At 41.8% G+C, this 27,701-nt stretch overlaps 1 protein-coding gene and 1 long non-coding RNA gene across 2 annotated transcripts in view; one reads left to right on the forward strand and one right to left on the reverse strand.

The window, feature by feature from the left end:
* The window catches only part of LOC138259316 (uncharacterized), a 183,291-nt gene that overhangs the window by 53,648 nt on the left and 101,942 nt on the right, over positions 1–27,701 (forward strand). The gene's annotated exons all lie outside the window — the stretch shown is intronic.
* Positions 15,531–27,701, reverse strand: part of LOC138259315 (cytochrome P450 2B19-like) — a 473,070-nt gene continuing 460,899 nt past the window's right edge. The window contains exon 10 of the mRNA XM_069206945.1: positions 15,531–15,942. Within this exon, the coding sequence (XP_069063046.1) occupies positions 15,746–15,942 (197 nt within the window). The 3' untranslated portion in view covers positions 15,531–15,745. The remainder of the gene's footprint in view (positions 15,943–27,701) is intronic.

Genomic DNA, 27,701 nt, shown 5'->3' on the forward strand with positions numbered 1-27,701 from the left:
AGTCATTCCAGGAAGGCCCTAAGGAGGTCATAGGTCAGGGTGCTGTATAATTAAAAGGTTAGACATGTACTTTTAAGTTTTGTGAGTCCTGGTAGTGAAAAGCTCCCAAATTAGTTTTTCACTATTGTGAGGCCTACCCCTCCTACAGAATACAAGCGGGGATTCCTTATTACGTTTAACAAGCTGTTATTTCCATTTGGGAACAGGAAGCTATGTCATGTTTGGGATTTATGAAATTGTTATAATAAATCCCCTTTCATGGTAAAGTTGGATTTGTCATTACAATTTTGAAAATGCCTCTTTTAAAAAGTTGTCATTTTCCAACCCTTAGCCCTTTGTGCCTGTAGCCTGTCTTGGGTCACATGACTGGGTGTAGCGGACAATTAGACTTTGTGAATTCCTCCCAGACAGTCACACTATACAGGGATTAGGTATGTCTCAATGGGCTATCTGCTGGCCAGATGGGGGTGCAAAGCTCAGCACAGGCCCACTTGCAAATGAATAGCCTATTCCCTGCCTTCGCACAAAGGGCCTAACAACCCTGCAATGTCACTGAAGCCAGCTTGGAGCCAGGGCAGATGAGTCAAGAAATCCCATGCACTTCAGATAACCTTTATAGAAACGTTTCCCACCTTCCAGAAGAAGGGCACCTGGGTATAAAAATAGGACCTTCAGACCCACTCCTCAGTTCACCACTGGACCTAAGGAAAGATTCTCAGAGGACTGCCTGATGCTGTGACCTACTGTGCACTCTGCAATAATACTGCTATGGCACACGCTACAGATACAGTACTTTCAATAGTTCATATCCTTGCCAATATTTAAAGACAGTCCTCCTCCAAATGACTTCATGAATTGAATCAAATTGTATTTTATTCCTCATGTAGAAATGGCTTCCAATACTTGTTCACAAATTCAACCATAAATATTTGTTCACATTTCCATCCGTCAACACGTGTTTCATCTGGGGAATACCCCTTGACTTCATCAGAACTTCCTACAACAAACATTTACATTATTATATATACAATTAACAAAAAGTAATACATTGCTAGGCAAATCCCTAAACCTCCAAAGTGACACACTTACTACATAGTTGTAATGTGGAAACCATGATCATTTCTGCATGTGCATCAATTTATTTATTAGATAAAAGCCAAAAATGCATATATCTCCTATATATATGATAGTGCGTTTTATATGATAGTGTTTAAGTATTCATGCCCAATTGTTGATTTATATAACCCCACACAAACCATAGGATTAAAGAAACCGTAAACCGCACAATGGTGGAGAGCATGCGAAAAAATTATAACCATATAATAAGTACCCCTATATGCCTTCAAAGGTACACAGTGATACAATGAAAACTTATACCTCATAGTAATCCTTATGTCTCAAATGCTGCCGTATTAATCTTCTATATTATAAAAGATATAATTCTTTGTTAATATTTTCTCATAATCTTATTATTGTAAAGTGTCAGAAATTATAAAATATAAGTTATAAATTATATTGCCCCCATGCCACTTACCTCACTACATGTATTAGAGATCTTATCTTCTATTTGTGTGTGCCCTTAAGCCAAAAGACCGGCGTATCCTGAAATTGTTAATTCCAATTAGTGACTATAGCATTCTCAAAGGGACATAGAAAGCTATTCCCATCCCCAGAACTCTTACCTTCTTCCTTATTTACTACATTCAATCCGCGAGTGCGTCGGAAGAACGTTGAAAGAGGGACTTAGTGTCCGCATCAATGTTTTAACGCCCACCCCCAGTGCACATAAAAATAGAGAAAGGACTTATTGCCTTTCATAAATAATGAAGACGGACTCGTCTTCATTTAGAATTATTCTCCCTTCAGTTACAAAAGCTCTTAATCACCACATACATGAAATTAAAGATAAAGAAAGGACTTCTTGCCTTTCATAAACAGTGAAGACGGACTTGTCTTCATTAAGAATTGCTCTCCCTTCGATAATATACTTATTCACCGCGCAACATCGTTTTAAAAAAATTGCATTTCCAAAGGATTTCACATTCTTTACTACATTATTCACCTAAAGTCCCTACAAACCTGAGTGAATTCTGAGCCCCTAGGATGTGTCCCACTAGTACCGGAATCCTGGTTGTAGTGCTAAAGGTGCCCCAGTGGGCAATTTCCAAAACTAAGGCCTTACAAACATTTTGGACTAAAACCATTTTGAGACCCAGGAGAAGACTGGGACCAACCTGCTTGCCTATCTACCAGAGCTGTATTGCCGGTTGGATTGACTTTGCAGCTTCTCACGCTTCATTCTTCTCCTCTGCAACAAATCCTTATCATCGGGCCTTTCATCCGAACCCATGGAACTGTCTTCGGCTACAGCCCTATGTCTCGTCCCATGGGAGATTTTCAACTTTCATTTCAGCGACTAAGTCTGAACGCAGAAATCTTCATGGCGGCTTTGACCCAAAGCAATCCAATGACAACACTTCCTCCTCAGACACCTCCTGCAGGTCCCATTGAACTTTACCTTCACAGACAATTTTTTGTAGAATTTCTTTCAAGTCCTAAAGTAAGCGCAGACCAACCCTAATCCACTTCCTGTATCCAAACCGTGCTCCAACGCAGTCGGCCATATTTTTCAACTTTAACTTGGTCTTGTTTCACTACCTGTTTGTGGTTAGCGCTTTGAACTTATAGGCACTAGTTTTTACTCAAAACTTTAAGAAATCATAAGTCCAGTTCTACTGACTGGATTTGTATTAGTTGTTTTGGTGTCCATTTATTAAAATGTACTCTATGTTTCTAAATAGGTCTGGGAATTTTCTTGTGTTGTGTTTTCACTTTATCAATGTGTGTGTATTTCATAAATACTTTAAACATTGCCTTTAAGCTAAGCCTGACTGCTATTTGTGTCAAGCTACTCAGGGTTAAGCACAGGTTAACTTAATAACTTTTTGTGGTTCGCCCTGCAATGAATTGTGGCTGTGGGTGCTCCTGGGCAGATTAGGAGCTCTACTCTGCAGTGATGTAATCCTTTACTGTTTGTTGGCGTCTGCAGCACCAGGTTATTGAACATTCACTTAGCTGCTGGGTAACATTCCTGTGGCATATATCTGACACAGCTCACCCCAGAAACTGCACAAAAATGTCACAGAGACCATTTTGCATCACATTCTTTTACTGGCACACGCTCTCCATCAGCTTTCTCTGGGATTTCTTCTCAGACTGCTTTCCAGACTCATTATTTGTATAAAGTGATTGTTTTACAGCAGATAGCACTGAGGCAGGTCCCAAGCAGGCAAACCTAAAATATTAACACAGTGATGTGTGAGTTTCTGGTATCTGGCTGTCATCATCCTTCCTGAAGCAGCTGTCAGAGACAGAAAAAAGGGCATTCTTCTCCTACAAACTTCCTCACCCTGAACAATAGAAACTACAATGCCACCCTTCAGCACACCATCAGCAACATTTAATTGCTCAGGAACAACTAATCAGCAGCCCCTTGCTAACAAAGTATTTATGGAATTGTTAAAAGTACCCCTGTCTTCATACTATTCACTTTAGTGTCTGGATTCCCACCTTCCAGCCTCAGCAATACATTTCCACACTCTGGGAGGTGTTCTCATTCTCGGTATTATACAATGTTACAACCAGGAGCAATCAAAATGAATCCCATTGGCATCAGTCCTCACAAACAGTCCTACTACCATCATTGTCATAGTCTCACCGTACATTCACATGCACTCAACATGCATACAGGATGTTTATGCATGTTCTGTGTTTCGTATCACACAGGAACTTTACACATGAGGACTCAGTAGGTCACACTCTGACACAGTTAAAAGGGTCTGGCCACAAAACACAGTGCTCTGGTGCCATTGTATTATGTTTACACCCATGGCATCCATGAGAGCATGATTGGTGAACCCCTCCAGGTTACAGGCCGGGTTGTGCACCTCGCATTGTCAAGGACCGTGTCTAGGCCTCTGTGCCTATGCTAGATTAGTATGATGCCTGGGCCAAAACAAAGACAGGATATCAGGTTTGCATGCAGTTGGGCTATCAGGGCACTTGTACACCAATGCCTGAAACATTCTCCTCCCATCAGCCAAAAAGACCAAGAGCAAGGTGCAGAGAGCTAGAAAAACAAGCCAATTCTGGAGATGGGACTGAGGTATCGCCCACACCAGACACATGACTGGAAGCCAGGCCAGAGCAAACCAGAAGACCAGCAGTGTCGCCAAGGAGTTAGGGCAACCTACCCACAGTCTCTACAAATATCCTGGGCCCACAGGAAGGCATCAGGCATGACAGGGCACACCATAACTGCAAGTAGGATCACTACACTCCAGTCCACATGTCTCCTAGACTGGGGTCAAAATCCAACAACTCCATGCAAAAACAGGTAGAGAACAAGCTGTAAACAGGAGAAAATGAGAACAATCAGCTGTCATGGTTACTATGTGTGGTGGCCTAAATTCTTTATATGATGCAACATTATAGTCTTTCAAATCAGTAGGTTTTTGTTCTGTGCACATATCCTGAACTCACTAATTTTAAAGTTGCTTGAATTGTTCATAGATCTGGACATTTGATTCTGCGTTGCTAGCATTTTTAATACTTGCAGCAAATGGACTCCTGCTATAATGACAAACTGTGATAGCACTATCATTTTTTAACCCAAAAGCTTTGTTAATGGCCATTGAAAAGAATGTCATGGACAAACAGTTGTTTAAATGCAACTTCTAGAACTTCTCTCTGTGCATTTCAGGGTAATGTTAGAAATGAGATTGTTGTTTGACTGGGATGTGAACCTTAGTCAAACAGCAACCATAATTCTAGTAAGGGTAAATGTCAGGAAACCCCTAAATTAACTTGTGCTTACCCTCATAGCTTGCACAGAATAGTCAGGCTTAACTTAGAGGCAGTGTTTACAGTATTTGTGCAACACATCAAAGAGTAAAAGCCGTTAAAACACCATACGTAATTAATCCACCCCAGCTTAGAACAGTAGAGCAGATTTTAATGAATAAAACAAGACCAAAACAACAGAAATCCAATAAATAAAACTTGAGTTATGAATTTTTAAACATTAAACTGTGAGATAGCACTAAGAAGCAAGAAGAGCCAGCTGAGGATATCTAGTTGCACTGGACCAGGACATAGTCAAAAGTTCAGGCTGACCGGGTTGGAGCGCGGGCTGGATACAGGGACCCAGTTGGGCTTGCTGAACCAAAGAACCTTAAATCCTGGCTGTGGAGCATTGCATCGGTTTTGAATCCCACAGTAAAGGCGATGCATTGTTCTGCTCCCCATAGCAGTGGCGATACGTTGGTTCTGAGATGTGGCAAGACTGCTGTGAGATTTTCTAATGTACCAACATTAAAGATCCAGGCGCCGGAGCTTGCGATGCAAAGACTGGTGTCGTGGATGCGTTGTGTAGTCGAGGCGATGTCTCTGTTCCGATGAGCGCAGAGGCTGAGATGTTTAGTGTTGGCTTTGGGGCTGCTGTAGACAGGGATGCGAGGACATTGCACTGAGAATAAAGCTCTCCAATGCCGGTTCTAAAGGCAGTGCGCTGGTTCCAAGATGCAAGGTGCAGCAGCGATGCAAGTCTGGTTGCATCAGTTCCAACCCACACAGTACCAGTGATGCACCGGTTGTGTTCTTTGCAACATTGGTGATGTGTTGATTCTGGCCACTCACCAGAGGATGCATCAGTTTCCCTGGAGCAAGCACCTTAGGACTACATCCAAGAGTCCAGGACTGGGGTGGTACCACATGGCAGGGTAAACTCACAGATGGCAGAGTCCAGGTGCAGGAGCAGAGGGGTTGGAAGTTTTTTATGCCCCTGAAAATTCAGATCAGGTGGCCAGTCAGCTATCCCTTAGAGTCAATCTGGGTTCAAGTGAGGCAGGTCCAGTCCTTCTCACCTGTAAGGAAGCAGAAGGCAGCAGGGCAACACTGCAAGGCAGGAGTATGGCAAAGCAGCATTCCAGGAGAGTGGTAGTCCTTCGGTAGCACAGCAATCCTTCTTGCTGGGAAAGTACACACAGGTCCAGAAGTATGTTGGGTGTTGGTGGTGTCAGTGGTCCAGTACTTGAACTCAAATGGTCCATTGAAGTGAGGGAGACCTCAAAGACAGTCCTTTGAAGTGCACAGAGGTCCTTTCCTTCCTCCTGTAGCTCTAGACTCCCTACAGAGAGATATGCAGCCCTTTCTATGGGGACAGGACACAGCATATTCAGGTGTAAGTGAGGCTGTGCCTAGGTCCTCCCTCCCATCCTCCCAGGATGGCCCATCAAGTCACACCTAAGTTCCCATTGTGTTCGGCTGTCCAGTAGATATACACAAACCCCAGCTGCCACCTACCCTAGACAAGTGATCAGAGACAAGTAGCGGGCACCAAATGACTAAAGTGGGAAAAAGCCAACTTTCTGAAAGTGGCATTTTAAGAATAGCAATTTAAAATCTGACCACCATAAATTGAGATTTTAAATTGGGATTCCAGAGACACCAGACTCAAAAAGTTTATCTCACCCAGGTTGTGAATTAAACTTATAAGATGTAATAAGATGACATCAGTGAGATAATATTGATTAAAAACATATTGTGACACATAAGTATTGTGGCAAAAATATTGATCACAAAAATATTGTTTCCCTATATTTATAAAGGTAAGTACAAACATATTGAAAAAAAAAATTATGTAACACTAATATTGTTAAAACATACGAAAATATCATTTTTAATATATATATATATACATATATAGAGAGAGAGAGAGCGAGAAAGAGAGAAATAATAAACCTTAAATATTTTAATATATAATACTAATAGAATGTAAACCTAATAAATGTAAGTAACATTTAATACTATGTATAAGTATATACTTACATAAACATACACACATGAATATATATGTGTTGTGTATATATACATATACAATATAACACTAGTATTAAAAATATATTTTACATTATATTACAATTTTGTATTTTTTTAATTTACTACTATAAAAAGCATATATACATCTATATTTAAATATATATATATAAACACATAAAACATTAAATCATTAACAAATCAAAGGCAAAATATTAAATAAATTAAGAAATAAAAAGACATTTACTAAAAATATTTAAAAACAAAATATATATATATACAGATAATAATATAAAATAAACAAATAACACATATTTAAGCAATACTTAAAGAGTAGTAATGTCTGTCGAAAATAGATATACTACTTCCAATCCAATGTGAACAACAGTAGGAAAAGTGTTGGGCTCTGAATGGATAAAATGTACTATTCCCACTCCAGTCTGTGAAAAAGCGCTGGACTTTGGAGGAGTTAAATTTACTATTCCCGTTAAAATCTGATCAACAGTAGGGAAAGCATTGGACTCAAGAGGGGTAACATTTACTATTCTCACTCCAGTCTGTTCAATCGTAGTTAAAACGTTGGACTCAGGAGGGCTAAAATTTACTATTCCCACTCCATTCTGTGCAACCGTAGTTAATACGTTGGACTCAAGAAGGCTCATATTTACTATTCCCACTCCAGTCTGTGCAACAGTAGAGAAAGCATTGGACTTGGGAGGGGTTAAATTTACTATTTCCACTCCAGTCTGTGCAGCATTAAGCAAAATGTTGGACTCCGCAGGGGTGGAAAATACTCTATTCCTACTCCAGTCTGTGCAACAGTAGGGAAAGCAATGGGCTTCGGAGGGATCACATTTATTATTCCTGCTCCAGTCTGTGCAATAGTTGGGAAAGTGTTGGACTCCACCCTCTATGCAGCAGTAGAGAAAGTAGTTCACTTACCACATAACATATTTTAATAACTCTATTAATTGACCTAAACCATAAAACTCTTAACATAAAAATTATTTATATAAAAACAGTTAAACAATTTACATAATAATTATTAAACTGTTTAATGATTAATATTAAATGAAATTTTTTATTGATTTATTAAATACCCTCACTATACCCCCACATACCTAGCAGCCCACAATTGAAATATTTTTTTTTAAAAGTATAACGCAATTAACATATTAAGTAAGCAATAACATAAGTATTAATAAATGAATCATTAATTGTTAATTATTACTGAAATAACTTCCCACCCTTTTCCCCTACAAGCACAACAACCCACTCCTAATACAAAACATAAAAAGTATAATTATTAAACAATTGACATAATTTAAAATATAAATATATTTTAATAAAAAAAATATTCCATTGGTAATTAATTGTTAAATAACTTCCCACCCTATGCCCCACAAACGCGACAGCCCACAGCTAAAATGTAACAATGATAATAATTACACAAGGTACATCATTTATTATCAATTAAATATTTATTTAAAAAAAATCAATTATTAATTAACTTCCCACCTTATACCCTTACACACCCAACCCACATCTAAAACATAACTTAAAAGATATAATATTGACACAATTAACAATTTATTACCAATTAATTAATAAACTAAAAATTAATTAATAATTAATTATACTACATTAACTTCCCACCGTGTACCCCTGGAAAGTTGACAACCCACAACAGCACTATAAATTACTATTAACTAAATGTATAAATAGCTGAAAATTACAAACTATATGTAAAAATATTAACAACAATTATACAAATAATATATAACATATACAATTAAAATATGAACTTAAAAACAAAGAAAGTTCAAAACAATATTTTTTACAATTATATTATTGAAACAATATAAACAAAGATATTCTTAAAATATATTATTTACCTAAACATTGATATCTCTGTCAATGATATTTCGCCATCACAATATTTATGAGGAGCTTAATATTTAAAATCTGGTATTTTGTCAGAATACCAGTAAGGGTAATCCTGATGATATCCTATGGGAGGGATTGCCTTGCTGTAATGAAAAACAACTTTACGGGTTTTTCACTACCAGGACATGTAAAACTAAAAAGCCATGTCCTGCCTTTTAAAAGCACTTCACTCTGCCCCCTGTGTTGGCTCGGGTATCGGAGTTATATGTATAAAAAGGAAATGTTTGGGCCTGGGAAAAGGGTTATTTCACCAGATAGAGGTGACATTGTAAACTTCATACACAGGCTCTGCAGTGGAAGGCCTGAGACATGGTTAAAGGGCTACTTAAGTGGCTGGCCCAATCAGTGCTGCAGGCCCACTAGTAGCATTTAATTTACAAGCCCTGGGTACACATAGTATCCATTTATTAGGGGCTTATGAGGAAATTACATATTAGCAATATTACCATGTTTAGGGGAAAATGCACAAGTACTTAGCAATGTTTGGCAGTGGTAAAGTGCACAGAGTCCTAAAGCTAGCAAAAGCAAGATCAGAAAAGTGGAGGAGGTAGGCACAAAGTTGGGGGGAAGAACACCCTAAGGTAGTCAGGTCTAACAGATAGTTTTAGATATTTATCTCATTTCATGGACTGCTTGGTTTTGCTGATAATAAGGTGGCCCTTGAAGTGTCACACATAGGCAATTGAATGTCACACATAAACAGGCTGAGACCCTGGAAATGTCACACACAAGCAATCTGAAAACCTGGCAGCTATGGTGGGCCCCTTCTTCCCCGTTTCTTGGCCCTAGTATATTAGTGGCACCTAAAGAGGGAAACAGAGAGGAATGGTAGGACGGGGGAGTTTATTTTATTTTAACAAGATTACATGTTTATTGGAGGAGTTACATTTATTTCATATAGTAAGGAATCGGACTAGATGTGGTTAAGGATGTAAGGTAACAGAATGTGACACATGATCTATCATGAATTGCCTAATATACTGACTACTTTGCTTTGGCTTACCTTGTCAATAATTCAGTCCCCCTTCTCACTGAATGCAATCCTCAATTAAAAGACATTACCAGTGGCCCCCACAATATAATGTGTGTATTGCAAAGAATTGTTGGAGTGTCAGAGAAAATAGCCCTTCATTTTAGGATTAGTGCAAGATCTGTGCAACTCAAGGCTAAACTCAGACTCCTCAGGTAGATCACTCTCATGCTGTAATTTGTCCTCTGGCTAAACTGTTTGTCTCCCATTTCTTCATGTTATAAGTGAAAAGCACTTTTATTCCTATTCACACCTGTGTTCTTGTAGTTTTCCTCTTGCATTACAAATACTGGATTGCAAGTTCCCAAATACAAAAACAACTGAAGCCAGTTTGCAGAAATTGTATTGGAGGAAGAGCACTCCTTGCATTTGAGTCAGTGTTTGCATTCCTGTTGCAATTTGGTATTAGAGAATGGGCTTCAACGACACATGAAACTCTTCTAGCCCCACTGCTTGTGAGTTAAGTTTGCTCTCACACAATATAAAGTGGGTGTTCTCTCACATGCGTGCAAAATAAATAACCTGCATGACGCTTTTTTACATTACTAATAGTGTAACCCACGGCAGGGAATTAGTTTCCAGAACCATGCAGGGGAAAACTCAAGGACTACAAATTTATGATAGTGTACACGTGACAACAGCGATCCAGCCATCTTGTGGTTTTCACAGCCCATCTTCAGAGTACATTGTTGTAATAAATCCAAAAAGTCTTTGTAATTCTTCAGTATGTTTAATAACACATCATCAGCTTACTAGTCAGAGAAACTCTACCATAATCACTCTTAACAGATTCTCAAGATGTCTTCAGTTGAGAGGAACATTCCTTTATGATGGGAAGGGGAAAGTGGTGAGGGAAAAGTATATAAGCTAATATACAAACTGGCACAACACATAGGTCAATTAATTACAACATACATCCACTCCACTGTTGAAACTGGCAGTTCAGCATCAGTAAGCCAAACAAGATATCATGACTGTTGCTCAAAAAGATCACACCCTAACAATTTAACCCAAATTAATTGGATTCCCTCATTGGATTCATGTTGATGTATTGCATAGACTATGATCACTGGGAATTAACTTGAGGCATACTTTTATATATATCATACACTGTCAATCATCATGGCGGATATGATTATGATTCTCAATGAACATACATTGTATACCCACAAAGGATGAGACAGGAACTGCTGATTATGAAAACACAATTCACAGAGGAATGATAACAGGTGAAGAATATTATGAGGCAAAAGGCATGGTTTGGGTTGTTTGATAAACAGGTGAAGAACATTCTTCCTTATTGTGATTTTTGACAGATCATCAGATATTCTGCAGTCTGTAGGCACTGAAAAGTCTCCCCCACCTCTCATTGTTTAGGAAAAAGATGATGTTGACGTATGTGATCCCTTAGTTTCAGATCAGCACCTGCTGCAATGGTAGACAATCTTTCAAGATACCCCATTATACTAGTGATTCTCACTACAGTAGAAGCTTATGTTGATTTATATATTTATTGTGTTTGCCATTCCCAATCGTTTGCAGGGAAAAATAACATTTCATGAGGAAAGTCATTTACAAGGCCATTTACACTATGGTGTAAATGCTAAAACAAATGTACATGCTCTGCCGGTCCTCAGGAGGCATGTGCAGTAGTGCCAAGCTTCCCAGGTGCATACCTTATGTGCTGCGCCAATCAAGATTTTTTCATTGAATACTGGGACTTGAGCCTTGTTTATTCTTTCTAAAACAGGGCTACAATTCCCAAAATTCAAACAAAAAGCCTGGACTGGAGCAGCACCTCTCCCATAGACCTGGGAAACATGGCAGCTATCCATGTGTCAAATAGCACAGTGTATTGATTCAGCTGTATACATTTATTGTCAACAACATGAAAGCATGGCGTTTGGTAATGACTGCCCAAGAAAGGTAGTGAGCAACATCACGCTGGTCCTTCATTAAGGTTATTCAGTGATAACTCAATTTTAATTGCTCAGAAAGTGAAGACCTTAGTTATCGTGAATCAGAGCCTGGTGGTGCTAGTCAAGTGTATATATTTTCAGTGGAGAATGCTCCTACATTTCAACTCAACGAGATTCTGCAGTTAGTGTTCAACCACATATCACCAGATACCAAAACAACTGACATAAAGCGATCCATTATAAGAATGCATTATTCTTATTTGTATTAATAGGAAATCCTATTGTGACTCTGCAGTTGAGTTCTTTGAGGAATATCTAGTTTACCCTCGGTAGCATGGCACACAAGCAGCAAGGACTTTTTCAGCGAAAACTGCATGTGGTAGAACAATAGTAATCATACCAATTTAGTTTAAAAGAATACAATTTAATGGTCAAAATGAAATGAATCTGATGTACGGATCAGGAGTTATTGGGCCTGATTCACAAAGGTAAACATACATGTTTGTGTAAGTTTGCAATTGCTTTTGCTATTCCTAAAGGTATTTAACTAGTACTATCTAACTAACTGCGGAGTCTCTGCACATAAAATGAAGGGACAGTCCTATCTTTTTATGTGTGGGAACTCCGCAGTCATAAAGATACTACTAGGAAAATACCTTTGTGATTAGAAAATGATTGTAAACTTAAAAGTGTAAGTTTACCTTTGTGAATCGTGCCCATAAAAATTGTCATTGTATTGCCATGCCTTTATTAATAAAAAGCAGTAAACTGTTAATGCACCAAAGTGTTGACATCGTCCCAAAAACAGGCGCCAAAACAGGGGAGTAGTGAATTCATTTGTTGGTATGCAAATGAAGCAAGACCACCAGTTTAAAGGAGAATATTTTTTAGGTCCCGCCTACAGACAGCTCTTAGCTGTCTGTTTGCAAATGCCTTCTTCTGGACTATGCCAAAAACTGCAGTGGGCTTAGAGCCCACTTTGCTTATCATTGGTTGTCTTTCTTCTCACTCTTATTTGGTTACATCTTGTACTGTAGCTGTTCCTTTACATACCCCTCCCCTGGGGCATAGTTGCTTTACCATCCTTTTGATTCCTTCCATTGTTCATATTTAGGAAATTAAGGGCTTGATTCATAGTTCGGCAGAGGGGTTAATCTTGTGACTACAGGGATTGCACCAACCCCAATTCCTCATGGAGCCTGAATTCGTAAGAGTTATAGACCATTAATTGGGGAAGGACCTAGGAGGTGTGCATGATTGCATTCTTCCTGTTTAGCGCACTTTGCAGACCAGTATTAGGAACTGGTGCATATTATAGAATTCTACGAATGTAGTCGTTCCTGAAGAAAGCTTGCTGCCCATGAGTGGCACCTGAGATAGGCTGAAACATGTCAACCTCATTGAATTATAGATGTTAGGGTCATTGCATCATTTCTACATTAAACTGTTTCTATCCCAGCTAAACAACCTTATTAATTAACAAGATGTAGCATCCTGAAGTCTGTTTTAACTTCCACTAAGGTTTTAGTAAGAGCCCAACTTACAAATTACATTGAGCCCACCCAATCGCACTAAATGTACTTGTTGAAGATCCAATGATGAAGCATGCCATTGGTGGTACTAGTGGGTTAGGATCCTACTAATATATCCATGTGATGCACGGGCTGCACTGTTTTACCTGGGTGCAGATCCCTTTACACATTGGTTTAGTTTGAGACCAGAGATTTTTAACCTCTTGTAACATTTAAAGTTTGCTAGCTCTTTGGATCCCCTTTCTTGTGTAAAGTATGGTAATACCAAAAGGAAGCGGAGGGTGGTCCCTTTTTGGATTGCTTCTCTCTCCTTCCTATGTTCTTATACATTTGCTCCTACTCCATATAGTGAAATGTTCCTCTTTGTCTTTGCCCCTTCCTTCAAGGGAGGAAAATATCAGAGTGCTCTTTGACATTCAGATGTGACATGAAAGCATTTGTACTCGGACATCATTGGACTGTTTGGGTAAGCCACCTCCTTTCTGGGGAATGAAAATGTAAATAATAGCAATTACCTGTTACCCCCTGTTGACTCTGTGGCAGTATGAGGAATACTGTACATTGCTAGCTCAGCATAAATATCTTTATAAAAGTCACATTAGCAAAATCCACTAGGCAGCATATGGTAACTAATTATTTTGACTTTACTTATGTATCTGCTGCAGAATGACCTTTAGGACTGAACTTATTTTCTAATTGGCATTAAAGAAAAATAGGTTTTAGAAACTTGCAAAAGCTTTACCTTTAAGCTCCTGGCATTTGAAATATAGGTCCTTGTATCTATTGTATTTTAGATTTGAACCCTAAACACCCAGCAGCTCCTACATTGATCAATTCACTTGTTGGGAGATACCATGTTGTTATTCCTCAGGGAGGCCCTTCAAAGGAAGAAATGGAGGGAACAGACATGACATTGACGCTATGGAGCTGGCTCGGGAATTAAACAGAAGCTAGAATCTTGAGCTACTATTATAAACAGAGCTAGGCTCCCAACCGGCTTTCCCTCCTTGTTTAGTCCTATTGAATTAATGAATTTCAAATGTGGTAACCAGAATCCCAGCTACTGATCCACACTTATACTTTAGTATACCCAGTATTGACCTTGATAACTATCTTCCTAGTTGTCAACAAGGCAGTCTCAGGAACAGAAAGTAAATAAAGCTACAAAGCAATTTTTTTTGTTTGTTTTTTTATGCTCCGTATTCATCCCTAACTCTCCACAGGAAACAGTGGGTTATTGAAAAATGATGCCACTGTTCAGATATGAACCCTTACCAGTAATCCAGTCCGAACCTTCCACTGCCTGATGTACAGGCAACTGTTTCCAGAAGCCACGATTTCCCCACACACTGGAATACGCTGTAGGCAAGTTCACTCAAGAAGCTGCCATCTTGTCATGAGGAAACAGCCAAATGCAGAAAAAAACTCCTTGCATGATGAAAACTACAAAGGATTGAAGGAAACCAGGAATCCAGATTCTTCAGGAGCGAGGCAATTGAATCAGCAAGTGGAAGAAGCAAGGAAACAAGGGAAGGAATAGAATTATGTGGTGACACATCCTCCAACAAGACTGAAGACTTTATATAGTAAAATAACAGGAAAAGAAAATAACATCAAACAACAGACACTAGGCATCACAAAGAATAAGGAAAAACAGAAAGGAATCAAGGAAGATACAGCTATGATTGGAAAGGGAAAGAAGCTGGAATGAAAATCTGAAGCGGAAAGCAGATGATTGCCAGTTTGGAGCTGGAAGAGCAGCAGTTAGGAGCCCGAGTGTTTGCAGCCCCAAGTGAGTGAAACTCAGTCCACAGCTGCAGACTTCATGTTGGAACCTGGGAACCACAAAGCCCCCAAAGTACATCGGTTCACAGACACTGATGTGGCAGAAAAGTCGTAGTTGCAAGTCACTTAAACTAGAACTACCATTTTAGTGAGGCAAGACCCATTGTTGAGGGTCCTTCATTACAACGAGTAAGAGTAACCTCGCCTTGCCTCTCCTGGGCGTTGTTTGACCCTGCACAGTAGTAAATGTGAGAAGGAGAGAGGTTGTGCCCTGAGTGCATTTGGCTTCAGTTGTTATCCTCCTATACAACACTTGTCAAACAAAATGTGTCCCTGTGTATGAGAAAGGGAGGTAGGTATCGATTCGAATGAGTTCGCAGCAAACATCTAATGTAGAGTTAATTAGTGAGAGATACATACGCCTCATTTGCCATGAAAAAAAATCACAATGCTCCTTGGGTAGAACTATGTTTTAATTGTTAAAAAATATCATTTTTCTACAAATTTAAAATGAGCAGTGTAAAACGTACACAAACTCATATTTTAATTATAAACCACATCAACACATAAAATGCACATTTGATTTCTGCTAATATTTATCAGTGTAATCTTCATGATTCCTATAGCTGCTCTCTCTGCTCCGTTTCCTTGTGTTTTCACGCCTGTGTGATCTGCCGCGGGACAGCGCGGAGTTGGAAGGACAGGCCCGTGATGCGAAATGCTCTCCTCAAGACAGCAAGATCGATGCTAGCGGGGTCAACGACTGAACGGAAGGTAAACATCTGCAGGAGGAAGGTGAGGAAGAGAAAGATCTCCATACGCGCTAGGCCCTGCCCTGGGCACAGCCGCTTCCCTATTGAGACAGTAAGAGATAGAGCGCTAGATTATATTTACAGAGCAGGATATCTGCAAAAAGATTTAAAAATAGTGAAACAATGACAAACAAGTGACAAAATACAATCCAAATAATCAGTTCAGTGGTAAGAATTTTCAGAGCTTTCACCCTCTCATTTTTCATTCTCGTTAAAATTGTATTTTGCAATTTGAGTCCTCTTCTTCCCTTAGCAACAAGGCTCTTTCTGAAAAACTCCCTGCAATATTTCTCTTTCTTTTAGCTGATTGGTATTGGCAGTGCAAGGCAGCTGCCTACAATGGATTTAAGGCAGCACTGGCCAGGAAACCAGCCATGGTGCAAGGGTGAAAATTAATATAAACATGGCAACAAAAAGCTTAGATTGGCCGCATGCTCCTATAATGTTAGGATATAATGCAGGTGCTCATAGCACATGAACATATTGTTGCCGAATATGTGTACTGGAAAAGAAACCTTAGCCAGTATAAAGACTTTCAAATAGAAAAACATGTGGAGCACTCCAAAGCTATGTGTAATTGATTTTTACATCTACCATAATATAAACTTAATATAGTCATATGAAGGCAATCTTGAAAAAGAAACAAATACAGTTATACATATGTGAGAAAACAGATATATACAGTCTTTTGAAGAATATAGACAGACACATTAGAAGATGCAGTCCATTGAAACCAAATATTTACTTTCAATCCAAGAAACAAATATTTATAACACCTTCGACAACATTTGACATAAGAACTTAACAATACACATTAAACATACATAAGTCAAAAACAAACACTACAATGATATCCATAATGAATCCATCCAGAAATGGTCCTGTTTGTAATAATAAAGTTCAGTCCAATCATAGCATTCAATCAGGAATAATTCCGTTCGTAATAGTAAGGTTGATTGTGGTGCAAGGGTGCCTACATTGCAAGCAGGATTGTTTTTGTGGAGAAACAGGCACCTTCCTGCACAAAACACTCCTTTTTCTTTAACATCTTAGCTGCTGGGCCTTTCCCCCCCAGTGCTAAGACCTTTTTTGGCTATTTCGGGTAGTTTGAGCTTAGGCCTTCATAACTTTTTGTTCACATAAGCTATCCATGCCAAATTTGCGACCTTTATTTTCAACATCCTAGGGATTCTAAAGGTACCCAGAAATTGTGGGTTCCATTGGAGGAGACCAAGAAATTAACCAAAATACAGCTAAATATTCGTTTTTTTCAAAAAAATTGGAAAAAGGGCTGCCAAAGAAGGCTTGTGTTTTTTACCCTGAAAATGGCACCAACAAAGGGTTTGCAGTGCTAAAATCACCATCTTCTCAGCTTTCAGGAACAGGCAGACTTGAATCAGAAAACTACATTTTTCAACACAATTTCGGCATTTTACTGGGACATACTTCATTTTTACTATTTTTGGTGCTTTCAGCCTCCTTCCAGTTAGTGACAGGAATGGGTGTGAAACCAATACTGGAACCCGGAAAGCTAAGTATTTCTGAGTTCAGCAAGGGTTCATTTGTGTAGATCCTACAAGGTTTTCCTACAGGAAATAACAGCTGAAATAAAATAATATTTAAATTGAGCTGAAAAAAACAGCCATTTTTCTCCACGTTTTATTCTGTAACTTTTTCCTGCAATGTCAGATTCTTTAAAGCAATATACTGTTACGTGTGCTGGTCTCTTCTGGTTGCAGGGATATATAGGGCTTGTAGGGTCATCAAGATCCCTAGGTACCCAGAGCCAATAAATGAGCTGCACCTTGCAAAGGGTTTTCATTCTATACCGGGTATACAACAATTCATTTGCTGAAATATAAAGAGTGAAAAATAGGTATCAAGAAAACCTTTGCATTTCCAAAACGGGCATAAGATAAGGTGTTGAGAAGCTGTGAATTACAGGCCCTTTCTCAATTAGACGTCTTTTTTACACGCTGTCTTATATTTGGAAGGAAAAAATGTACAGAAAGAAAAGGGGCAATAACACTTGTTGTGCTATTCTGTGTTCCCCCAAGTCAACCGATAAAACGGTACATCACTTGCGTGGGTAGGCCTAATGCTCGCGACAGGAAAGGCAACATGGATGCATCACATTTTTACATTGAAATCTGACGTATTTTTTGCAAAGTGCCTAGCTGTAAATTTTGGCCTCTAGCTCAGCCAGCACCTAGGGAAACCTACCAAACCTGCACATTTTTAAACTAGATACCTAGGGGAATCCAGGATGGGCTGACTTGTCGTGCTCTCACCAGGTTCTGTTACCCAGAATCCTTTGCAAACCTCAAAATGTGGCCAACAAAAACACTTTTTCCACCCAGAGTTCCCCCAAGTCTCCCGATAAAAATGGTAACTCACTTGTGTGGGTAGGCCTAGTGCCTGCAAAAGGAAATGCCACAAAACACAATGTCGACACATCACATTTTCCTAAAGAAAACAGAGCTGTTTTTTGCAAAGTGCCTAGCTATGGATTTTGGCCTCTAGCTCAGCAGGCACCTAGGGAAATCCTACCAAACCTGTGCATTTTAGAAAACTAGACACCTAGGGGAATCCAGGATGGGCTGACTTGTGGGGCTCTCCCCAGGTTCTGTTACCCAGAATCCTTTGCAAACCTCAAAATGTGGCCAAAAAACATTTTGTCTTCAGATTTCGGTGACAGAAAGTTCTGGAATCTGAGAGGAGCCACAAATTTCCTTTCACCCAGCGTTCCCCCAAGTCTCCCAATCAAAATGGTACCTCACTTGTGTCGGTAGACCTAGTGCCCGCGACAGGAATAGATCACACAATGGTCAATGTTGGTCCTTACATGAGGCAACTGTTGACCCTTGGGTGATCCATTCCTGGCGCAGGCACTAGGTATAGGCACTCAAGTGGGGTAGTGTTTTTATTAGGACAGGTGAGGAATCACTGGGTGGTAGGAATTTTGTGGATCCCAGCATATTTCTGTCGTTTGTGTGACAGAAGTGCAAGAAAAATAGAGTTTTTATTCAACATTTCAGCTTTGCAGGGTATTCTGGGTAAGAAAACTTTGGGGAATCCACACAAGTCACACATCTGTAGACTCCCCCAGATGTCTAGTTTCCAAAAATGTTTGGGTTTAGTATGTTTCGCTATATGGACGTCAAACCCAGGACCAAAAACACAGGTGCCTGCCTTACAAAACCAGTTTGTTTTGTGATAGATAATTTTGATTTCTCCACAGTACAATTTGGGCAGGTGGAATTTGAGGCTGAACTAAATTGGGGAGCTCCCAAGAGAGCACTCTCTCTCTGTGCTTGCCGCCGCATTCACCTTCTCTCTGGGTTGGGCTAACCCGCTATTGCCCCGTTGCACAGACTGTGCTTGCCAAGGGACAGCAGGACTGTCCTCATCACCTCCCTCATAATTTACTGGAAGAGGAGTTATCCAATGGGACTCCTCCGACTGAAAAATCACTCCCAGAGTCTGCGCCATTGTCCTATTCCTCAGATGCTGTCTCACTATCTGCTGTCTCAGTCTCTGATCCTATGTTAGAGCTGTCCTCTATAACCAGAGTGATGGCGTCAGCAGCAGTCATCCATCAAGATGCCATCTCTGCTATTGGCTAAACTGTTGCTCTAAAACACTAGCCTACATAGACAGTCACAAAATTGCTGGTGTGTGTGTGATACGTGCAACAGTAGAGGCCACCTTACCTGCGCTTCTTCCCTCAATCAGCACGTTATTTCAAGACACTCAAAAAACACCTTGTCACATAACATTTGTCACAGTCTTTAGCACCTTCTGCGCCCAGTCCAACAATCATTATTGGTGCTCCCATTCCCATGTCCTCCTATTAGGATTCCCACATTACCACCCAGCAAATGCTCCCTTCATCTCTCCATAACCGCCCCACACCCCACACCCCGCACATACATTTCATTTGTATTATAGCGCGGGTAATGGCTGACTTTACTAATGTACTCAGCTATTTACATAAAATACAGATTTGCTCTTTGCAGTAGGCATATAAACCTTCTGACCTTTTGTATGGCACTAAAACTGCTACTAGACAAAAGTCTGATCCTTTTGTAGCAGAAACATAATCACAAGACTTACTTGACTTTTTTATTGCTGCCTAAAAGCTACAGTTGAAATGCGTCAGTTGAAGTATGTGCATTGCTTTGAAGACGCAAGCTACAACTGCAAGACAACTGGTGGTAAATATATATATATATATATACACACATACACATATATATATATGATATATATATATATATATATATATAGAGAGAGAGAGAGATCACTTTTAAATGTGGGTCTGGTTTTCCTGGGGGCCGATCGCAGCCCCCAGGGAAACCACCACACATGCTTTGACAAAAGTGATAGATATATATATATATATATATATATCATCTATCTATATAGATATATCTATCTACATAGATAGATATATCTTCATAGATAGATCTATATATATATATAGATCTATATATTTTTTTGTAGTTGTATGGTTTCCTTGGGGGCCAAAATGGCCCCCAGGGAAACCCCACAACTACAAAAAAAAAAGTATTTCCCCCACGGAGGGTCGCCCTGCTCACGGGCGACCCCCTGTCAATTTCTTTCTTTTTTTTATTTTTTTTTATTTAGCCCCAGAGGGGGCGCAATCGAGTGCGATCGCGCCCCCCCCAGGGGACACCTACTTCCATGTAAAAAAAATATGCCCCCGGAGGGGGGCCGACCAGTTTTCCGAGGGGGCCGACCCCCCCAACTGAAATCGCTGCTATCGAGGGCCAGGAAACACATTCTGGAAGGCCTTGTGTGAAAGGGGAGAGTCTCCCCTTTCATACAAGGCTTTCCTGAACGTCGGGAAGGCCGTTTGGGGCTGCTTCCTGCCCCAATGTGGAAAACAACACTGGGGTCACAAAGGGGCGGGGGAGACACGGAAGAGATTCTGTGTCTCCTGGGGTTTTGAAAATGATGTGACGCAACTGAGGATTTTTTAACTGCCTCCCTGGTGTCGGACACTGGTCGTGACCCGCACCAGGGAGGTAATGTGGGCGTCGGCCAGTGGCCTACGCCCGCACCTAATGGGTTAACAGCACGAGAAATAAAAATATTTCTGCTTGTTATGCCTCAACTGGGAAGGCATAGCATTTTGACCCATTCCGCTCATGGTAAATCTTGAAGTGCGCCACAATTCCATGAGTGGATGACTGGGAACACCACGTTCCACCCATGGAATGCCTTCCTAGGGCAGAGTAACAGAAGGCAGTGGCTTGCACTGTTTTTTGTTACTCCAGATTTATCAAGCCCTGCAGGACCACTTAAGTGGCCTTGTGAGGCTTGGTAAATCTCATCTCAGTTTTGTGTCACCCTTGCGTGGAGCAAGGGTGATGCAAAATTTTTAATAAATATGGCCCTAGATTCGCTAACAGGAAATCCTATTTAACAGGGTGAGGCATGTGCCCTTATCCGCTGAACCAGAAGGTACAGCTGGGGAGATCTTGAAGGGAAACCGTACAAGTCACAAGAATAAGGGAGGAACAAGAGATGCAAATCTCACTCAGAGAATCGTTGAGATCACAGAAGAAAATGTAGAGTTCTTGGTAGAATGTGACTATAACACATACGTAGATAGTCCAACTCTCTTTAGCATAAGAAGCCTATGATCATGCTTGCCTAAAATGTTGAAACTTTCAACACTGTTTATTTTCTATTGCCTATATCATTCATTAAAACTCAATTTTTCTCAACTTTTGGAATGAGATGAACACACTTTTACAAGCAACAACTCACCAGAATGAACAGGTTACTTACCTTTTGTAATGTCTTATCTAGCAGATACTATAGCTAGCTGCAGATTCCTTACCTTTGATATTTCCCAGGCGTCAGTCTGGATCCAGAAGATTTTCGTGAGCAGTACCCCTGCATGCCGTTAGGTTGGTGTTGATCGGCTCCCCTTGCGGCGTCTGCATTGTTCGTGTCTGAATGACTTTGCAGTATCTATATGGGCGCCACCCAAGTGTGCTGACATCAGTTACTTTTCATGACTTTCCACACCAGAAGCGCTTAGCTATGAAGTGCACTGACCACTGATGTGAAAAACTAGGGCCCTGAAAGGGATCACCCCTGTCCCTAGAAATCCATTTGCAGAGCAGGGAGGATGGATGGGTCAGTAACGAATAAGCAGCTAGATATTGTCTCCATTAAATAAGGTGTTACCGAAGGTAAGTAACATGTTAATCTGATAGAGACTTCTAGCTGAAGATTCTTTACCTTTGAATAGTTACCCAAGCAATACCTCCCCGGAAGTGGGTCCGTGTACCGATTTCAAATGAGGAAGTCCTGCAGGACCGAACAGGAAAGAGCACATCCCTACAGACCTAAATCTCCAGACAGTTGTGTTTGGTAAATGTGTGCAGAGATTTCCACGTTAATGTCTGCCAGATGTCCAGGATAGTAAAGCTGCGTGCTGACACAGTGGTTGCAGCTTTAGCCCTGGCGGAGTGAGGTTGCTTGTTGGCCTATGCGTAGCAGATTTTAATGCAAAGCATGACCCACCTAAAGTTGGCCTGGTTCTACACCACTCAACCTTTCCTCACACCAACATACCCAACGAAGAGTTAGTTGTCCACCCAGAGCTCTTTTGTGTTGTCAAGGTAGAACGACAAAGCTCTTTGTAGATCCAGATGGTGGAGTCGCTCCTCTTCTTTGGAGGGATATAGAGGAGCAAAAGAAGTAGGCAGTGTGATTTATTGGCCTATATGAAAAGGGGTGACAACATTCATTAGAAAGTAGGCCCTAGTGCTAAGCATCAATTTGTCAGGGTAGATAGAGAGGTGAGGCAGCTTAGACATAAGGCCTGCAGCTCACCTACTCTGGAGGCAGACGTAATTGCATCATGGCAGGCTTTTTCAAAGTCAGAATCCTGAGGGGACAATTATGGAGAGGCTCGAAGGAAACACACATTGAGAAAGTTAAGACCAGATTGAGATTAAACTGAGGCATTATAAATGGTGAAGAAAGAAAAAAGTGTACAAGACCCTTTAGAAACCTATATACTGTAGGGGACTTGAACAAAGATGATTGGTTAGGCAGCTGCAGGAAGACAGAAAGAGCCAATAGATATCCCTTAAGAGTGCCCAGAGCATAGCACTACTGGGCAAGGGAAAGAATAAAGAGTAGGGGGCTGATTATGAGTTTTGCAGTTGGACAACTAAGCCACCATGTTGGCGGTCCCAAAAAAAGACTGCTGTGCCGGCCATCCCTAGCACGCCGGATTACAATGTATACCGGCAGAACAACCACCCTCCACGCAAAAAAGGCAAACTTCCAGCGGTGATCTGCTATATGGGCGGTCCAACCTCCAGTGCTGTCAGCGCCACGGCCAACCGCAGAGCCTATTACGATCACAGAGTCGCTGTGACAGTCCCCCTGCAGCGGCAAGGCAATGCCAGTCAACAGCCATGGTCCACGCTCAGCAGTGTACCAGACAAGTGCCTATTAGCCGAATACTGTAGGAGGCTGGACTGGCTTGTAGTGAGTGCCAAGGGGTACTTGCACCTTGCACCAGGCCCAGTTATCCCTTATTAGTGTATAGGGTGTCTAGCAGCATAGGCTGATAGATAATGGTAGCTTAGCAGAGCAGCTTAGGCTGAACTAGGAGACGAGTGAAGCTCCTACAGTACCACAAGTGTCACTTGCACAATATCATAAGAAAACACAATACACAGTTATACTAAAAATAAAGGTACTTTATTTTTATGACAATATGCCAAAGTATCTCAGAGTGTACCCTCAGTGAGAGGATAGGAAATATACACAAGATATATGTACACAATACCAAAAATATGCAGTATAGTCTTAGAAAACAGTGCAAACAATGTATAGTTACAATAGGATGCAATGGGGACACATAGGGATAGGGGCAACACAAACCATATACTCCAAAAGTGGAATGCGAACCACGAATGGACCCCAAACCTATGTGACCTTGTAGAGGGTCGCTGGGACTATTAGAAAATAGTGAGGGTTAGAAAAATAGCCCACCCCAAGACCCTAAAAAGTGAGTGCAAAAGTGCACTAAAGTTATCCCAAGGACAAAGAAGTCATGATAGAGGAATAATGCAGGAAAGACACAAACCAGCAATGCAACAACAATGGATTTCCAGTCGAGGGTACCTGTGGAACAAGGGGACCAAGTCCAAAAGTCACAAGCAAGTCGGAGATGGGCAGATGCCCAGGAAATGGCAGCTGTGGGTGCAAAGAAGCTTCTACTGGACAGAAGAAGCTGAGGTTTGTGCAGGAACGAAAAGGGCTAGAGACTTCCCCTTTGGTGGACGGATCCCTCTCGCTGTGGAGAGTCGCGCGGAAGTGTTTTCCCGCCGAAAGAACGCCAACAAGCCTTGCTAGCTGCAAATCATGTGGTTAGCGTTTTTGGATGCTGCTGTGGCCCAGGAGGGACCAGGAGGTCGCAAATTGGACCAGGAGGTAAAGGGGACGTCGAGCAAGACAAGAAGCCCTCTTAGCAGCAGGTAGCACCCGGAAAAGTGCCAGAAACAGGCACTACGAGGATGCGTGAAACAGTGCTCACCCAAAGTTACACAAAGGAGTCCCACGTCGCCGGAGACCAACTTAGAAAGTCGTGCAATGCAGGTTAGAGTGCCGTGGACACAGGCTTGGCTGTGCACAAAGGATTTCCGCCGGAAGTGCACAGGGGCCGGAGTAGCTGCAAAAGTCGCGGTTACCAACAAAGCAGTCTGGCGTGGGGAGGCAAGGACTTACCTCCACCAAACTTGGACTGAAGAGTCACTGGACTGTGGGAGTCACTTGGACAGAGTTGCTGTATTCAAGGTACCTCGCTCGTCGTGCTGAGAGGAGACCCAAGGGACCAGTAATGCAGCTTTTTGGTGCCTGCGGTTGCAGGGGGAAGATTCCGTCGACCCACGGGAGATTTCTTCTGAGCTTCTAGTGCAGAGAGGAGGCAGACTACCCCCACAGCATGCACCACCAGGAAAACAGTCGAGAAGGCGGCAGGATCAGCGTTACAGAGTTGCAGTAGTCGTCTTTGCTACTATGTTGCAGTTTTGCAGGCTTCCAGCGCGGTCAGCAGCCGATTCCTTGGCAGAAGGTGAAGAGAGAGATGCAGAGGAACTCTGATGAGCTCTTGCATTCGTTATCTAAAGTTTCCCCAGAGACAGAGACCCTAAATAGCCAGAAAAGAGGGTTTGGCTACCTAGGAGAGAGGATAGGCTAGCAACACCTGAAGGAGCCTATCAGAAGGAGTCTCTGACGTCACCTGGTGGCACTGGCCACTCAGAGCAGTCCAGTGTGCCAGCAGCACCTCTGTTTCCAAGATGGCAGAGGTCTGGAGCACACTGGAGGAGCTCTGGACACCTCCCAGGGGAGGTGCAGGTCAGGGGAGTGGTCACTCCCCTTTCCTTTGTCCAGTTTCGCGCCAGAGCAGGGCTAAGGGGTCCCTGAACCGGTGTAGACTGGCTTATGCAGAAATGGGCACATCTGTGCCCATGAAAGCATTTCCAGAGGCTGGGGGAGGCTACTCCTCCCCTGCCTTCACACCATTTTCCAAAGGGAGAGGGTGTAACACCCTCTCTCAGAGGAAGTCCTTTGTTCTGCCATCCTGGGACAAGCCTGGCTTGACCCCAGGGGGGCAGAAACCTGTCTGAGGGGTTGGCAGCAGCAGCAGCTGCAGTGAAACCCCAGGAAATGCAGTTTGGCAGTACCAGTGTCTGTGCTACAGACCACTGGGATCATGGGATTGTACCAACTATGCCAGGATGGCATAGAGGGGGCAATTCCATGATCATAGACATGTTACATGGCCATATTCGGAGTTACCATTGTGAAGCTACATATAGGTAGTGACCTATATGTAGTGCACGCGTGTAATGGTGTCCCCGCACTCACAAAGTCCGGGGAATTGGCCCTGAACAATGTGGGGGTACCTTGGCTAGTGCCAGGGTGCCCTCACACTAAGTAACTTTGCACCTAACCTTTACCAGGTAAAGGTTAGACATATAGGTGACTTATAAGTTACTTAAGTGCAGTGTAAAATGGCTGTGAAATAACGTGGACGTTATTTCACTCAGGCTGCAGTGGCAGGCCTGTGTAAGAATTGTCAGAGCTCCCTATGGGTGGCAAAAGAAATGCTGCAGCCCATAGGGATCTCCTGGAACCCCAATACCCTGGGTACCTCAGTACCATATACTAGGGAATTATAAGGGTGTTCCAGTAAGCCAATGTAAATTGGTAAAATTGGTCACTAGCCTGTTAGTGACAATTTGAAAGAAATGAGAGAGCATAACCACTGAGGTTCTGATTAGCAGAGCCTCAGTGAGACAGTTAGTCACTACACAGGTAACACATTCAGGCACACTTATGAGCACTGGGGCCCTGGATACCAGGGTCCCAGTGACACATACAACTAAAACAACATATATACAGTGAAAAATGGGGGTAACATGCCAGGCAAGATGGTACTTTCCTACAAATACAAAAGCAAAACAGCTAACACACATTGCCCCAGGGGACACACCTGCAAAGCACACTATATAACACACCCTTCACAGACCCTAATCCTTTGCATTTCCTCTGCATTCTGAAGGCTACTGACCACCATTTTCTCATTTTACAGTAGATCAGGCACCCTGTTATTTTTTTTCACCATCCCATTTAAGACCCGGCATACACTGTTGTCTATTCACTCCCTATTGCACTTTCCCCATTAAGTAAGTCCTTGTCCACCACGTCATGTTCCCGAAATGCCCATTTTTCTGAAGATGAGTTAAGAGTCATGGTGGATGAAATCCAATAGCGGCTCGCAGGGGCGGGGGGAACCGGTTAAGGGGCGGGGTGGCGTGGCGCATGGAGAGGGATAATAATAAAATAAAAATGTAAGCTGTGCCACTCCTCCATCCCCTCGGAAGGCACAGGCTCCCAGCCTGCTCCTTCACCAATCCGAATGCATCTTTCATGCTGATGGCATCATGAAAGCAGCGTTCAGATTAGCTGGAGCGCCCGGGCTGGGTGGTCCGAGGCAGAGTGGAAGTATCTGCCTGCTGTCTCCAACCCAGCAACAAAGTGCCAGGTTGGAGAGAACCTAATGCTCATGTGTGTTTGGCCTGCCCAAGACAGCCTGCCAACCAAATATGCGCAGTGAGGGGAGTGTTGTGCATGTCCCCTCTGTCCCGGTCATCCCCCATGGCCTTACCCCTTTTACAGTACAACCATAATAAACTTTGTTTATTATGGTTTTATTGTAAAAGATTTGCAGCTGCTGCTGCTGCTGCTGTCGGGGGAGCCTCCACTGATAAATTCATAGGAGTAGAGCCAGTTGTTTGGAGCCCAAGTCCAGCATACCCCTCTCAGTAGGAAAATGCAACTGTGGCAAAGGATAGTCAACAGAGTGAATGCTGTAGGCACCCCCCTGTGCACAAAGGAGGACATTATGAAGAGGTGGAACGATCTGAGGGCAAAGGTCTGTTCCCTGGCCGCCAGGCAGTAGCTGGAAGCCAAGAAGACTGGCAGTGGCCTTCCCAGTGCTCCATTAAGACTCTTTGCCTGGGAGGAGAAGGTCTTGGCCATCCTGCATTCTCAGAGCTTGGGTGGAATACCTTGGGGAGTGGAGTCTGGTAAGTTACAACACAAAAACTGTCACAAAACTGCAATGTTCTGCATGCTTACATCACAGCTTTTGCCACTGTCTTGTTCATGTACTTAACTATCATTCAATACCTAGAGTAGGTGAGATTTAAAGCTGACAATGTGTATTGTTGGA

Source organism: Pleurodeles waltl, chromosome 9, assembly GCF_031143425.1.
Source record: "Pleurodeles waltl isolate 20211129_DDA chromosome 9, aPleWal1.hap1.20221129, whole genome shotgun sequence".
NCBI classification, from domain to species: domain Eukaryota; kingdom Metazoa; phylum Chordata; class Amphibia; order Caudata; family Salamandridae; genus Pleurodeles; species Pleurodeles waltl.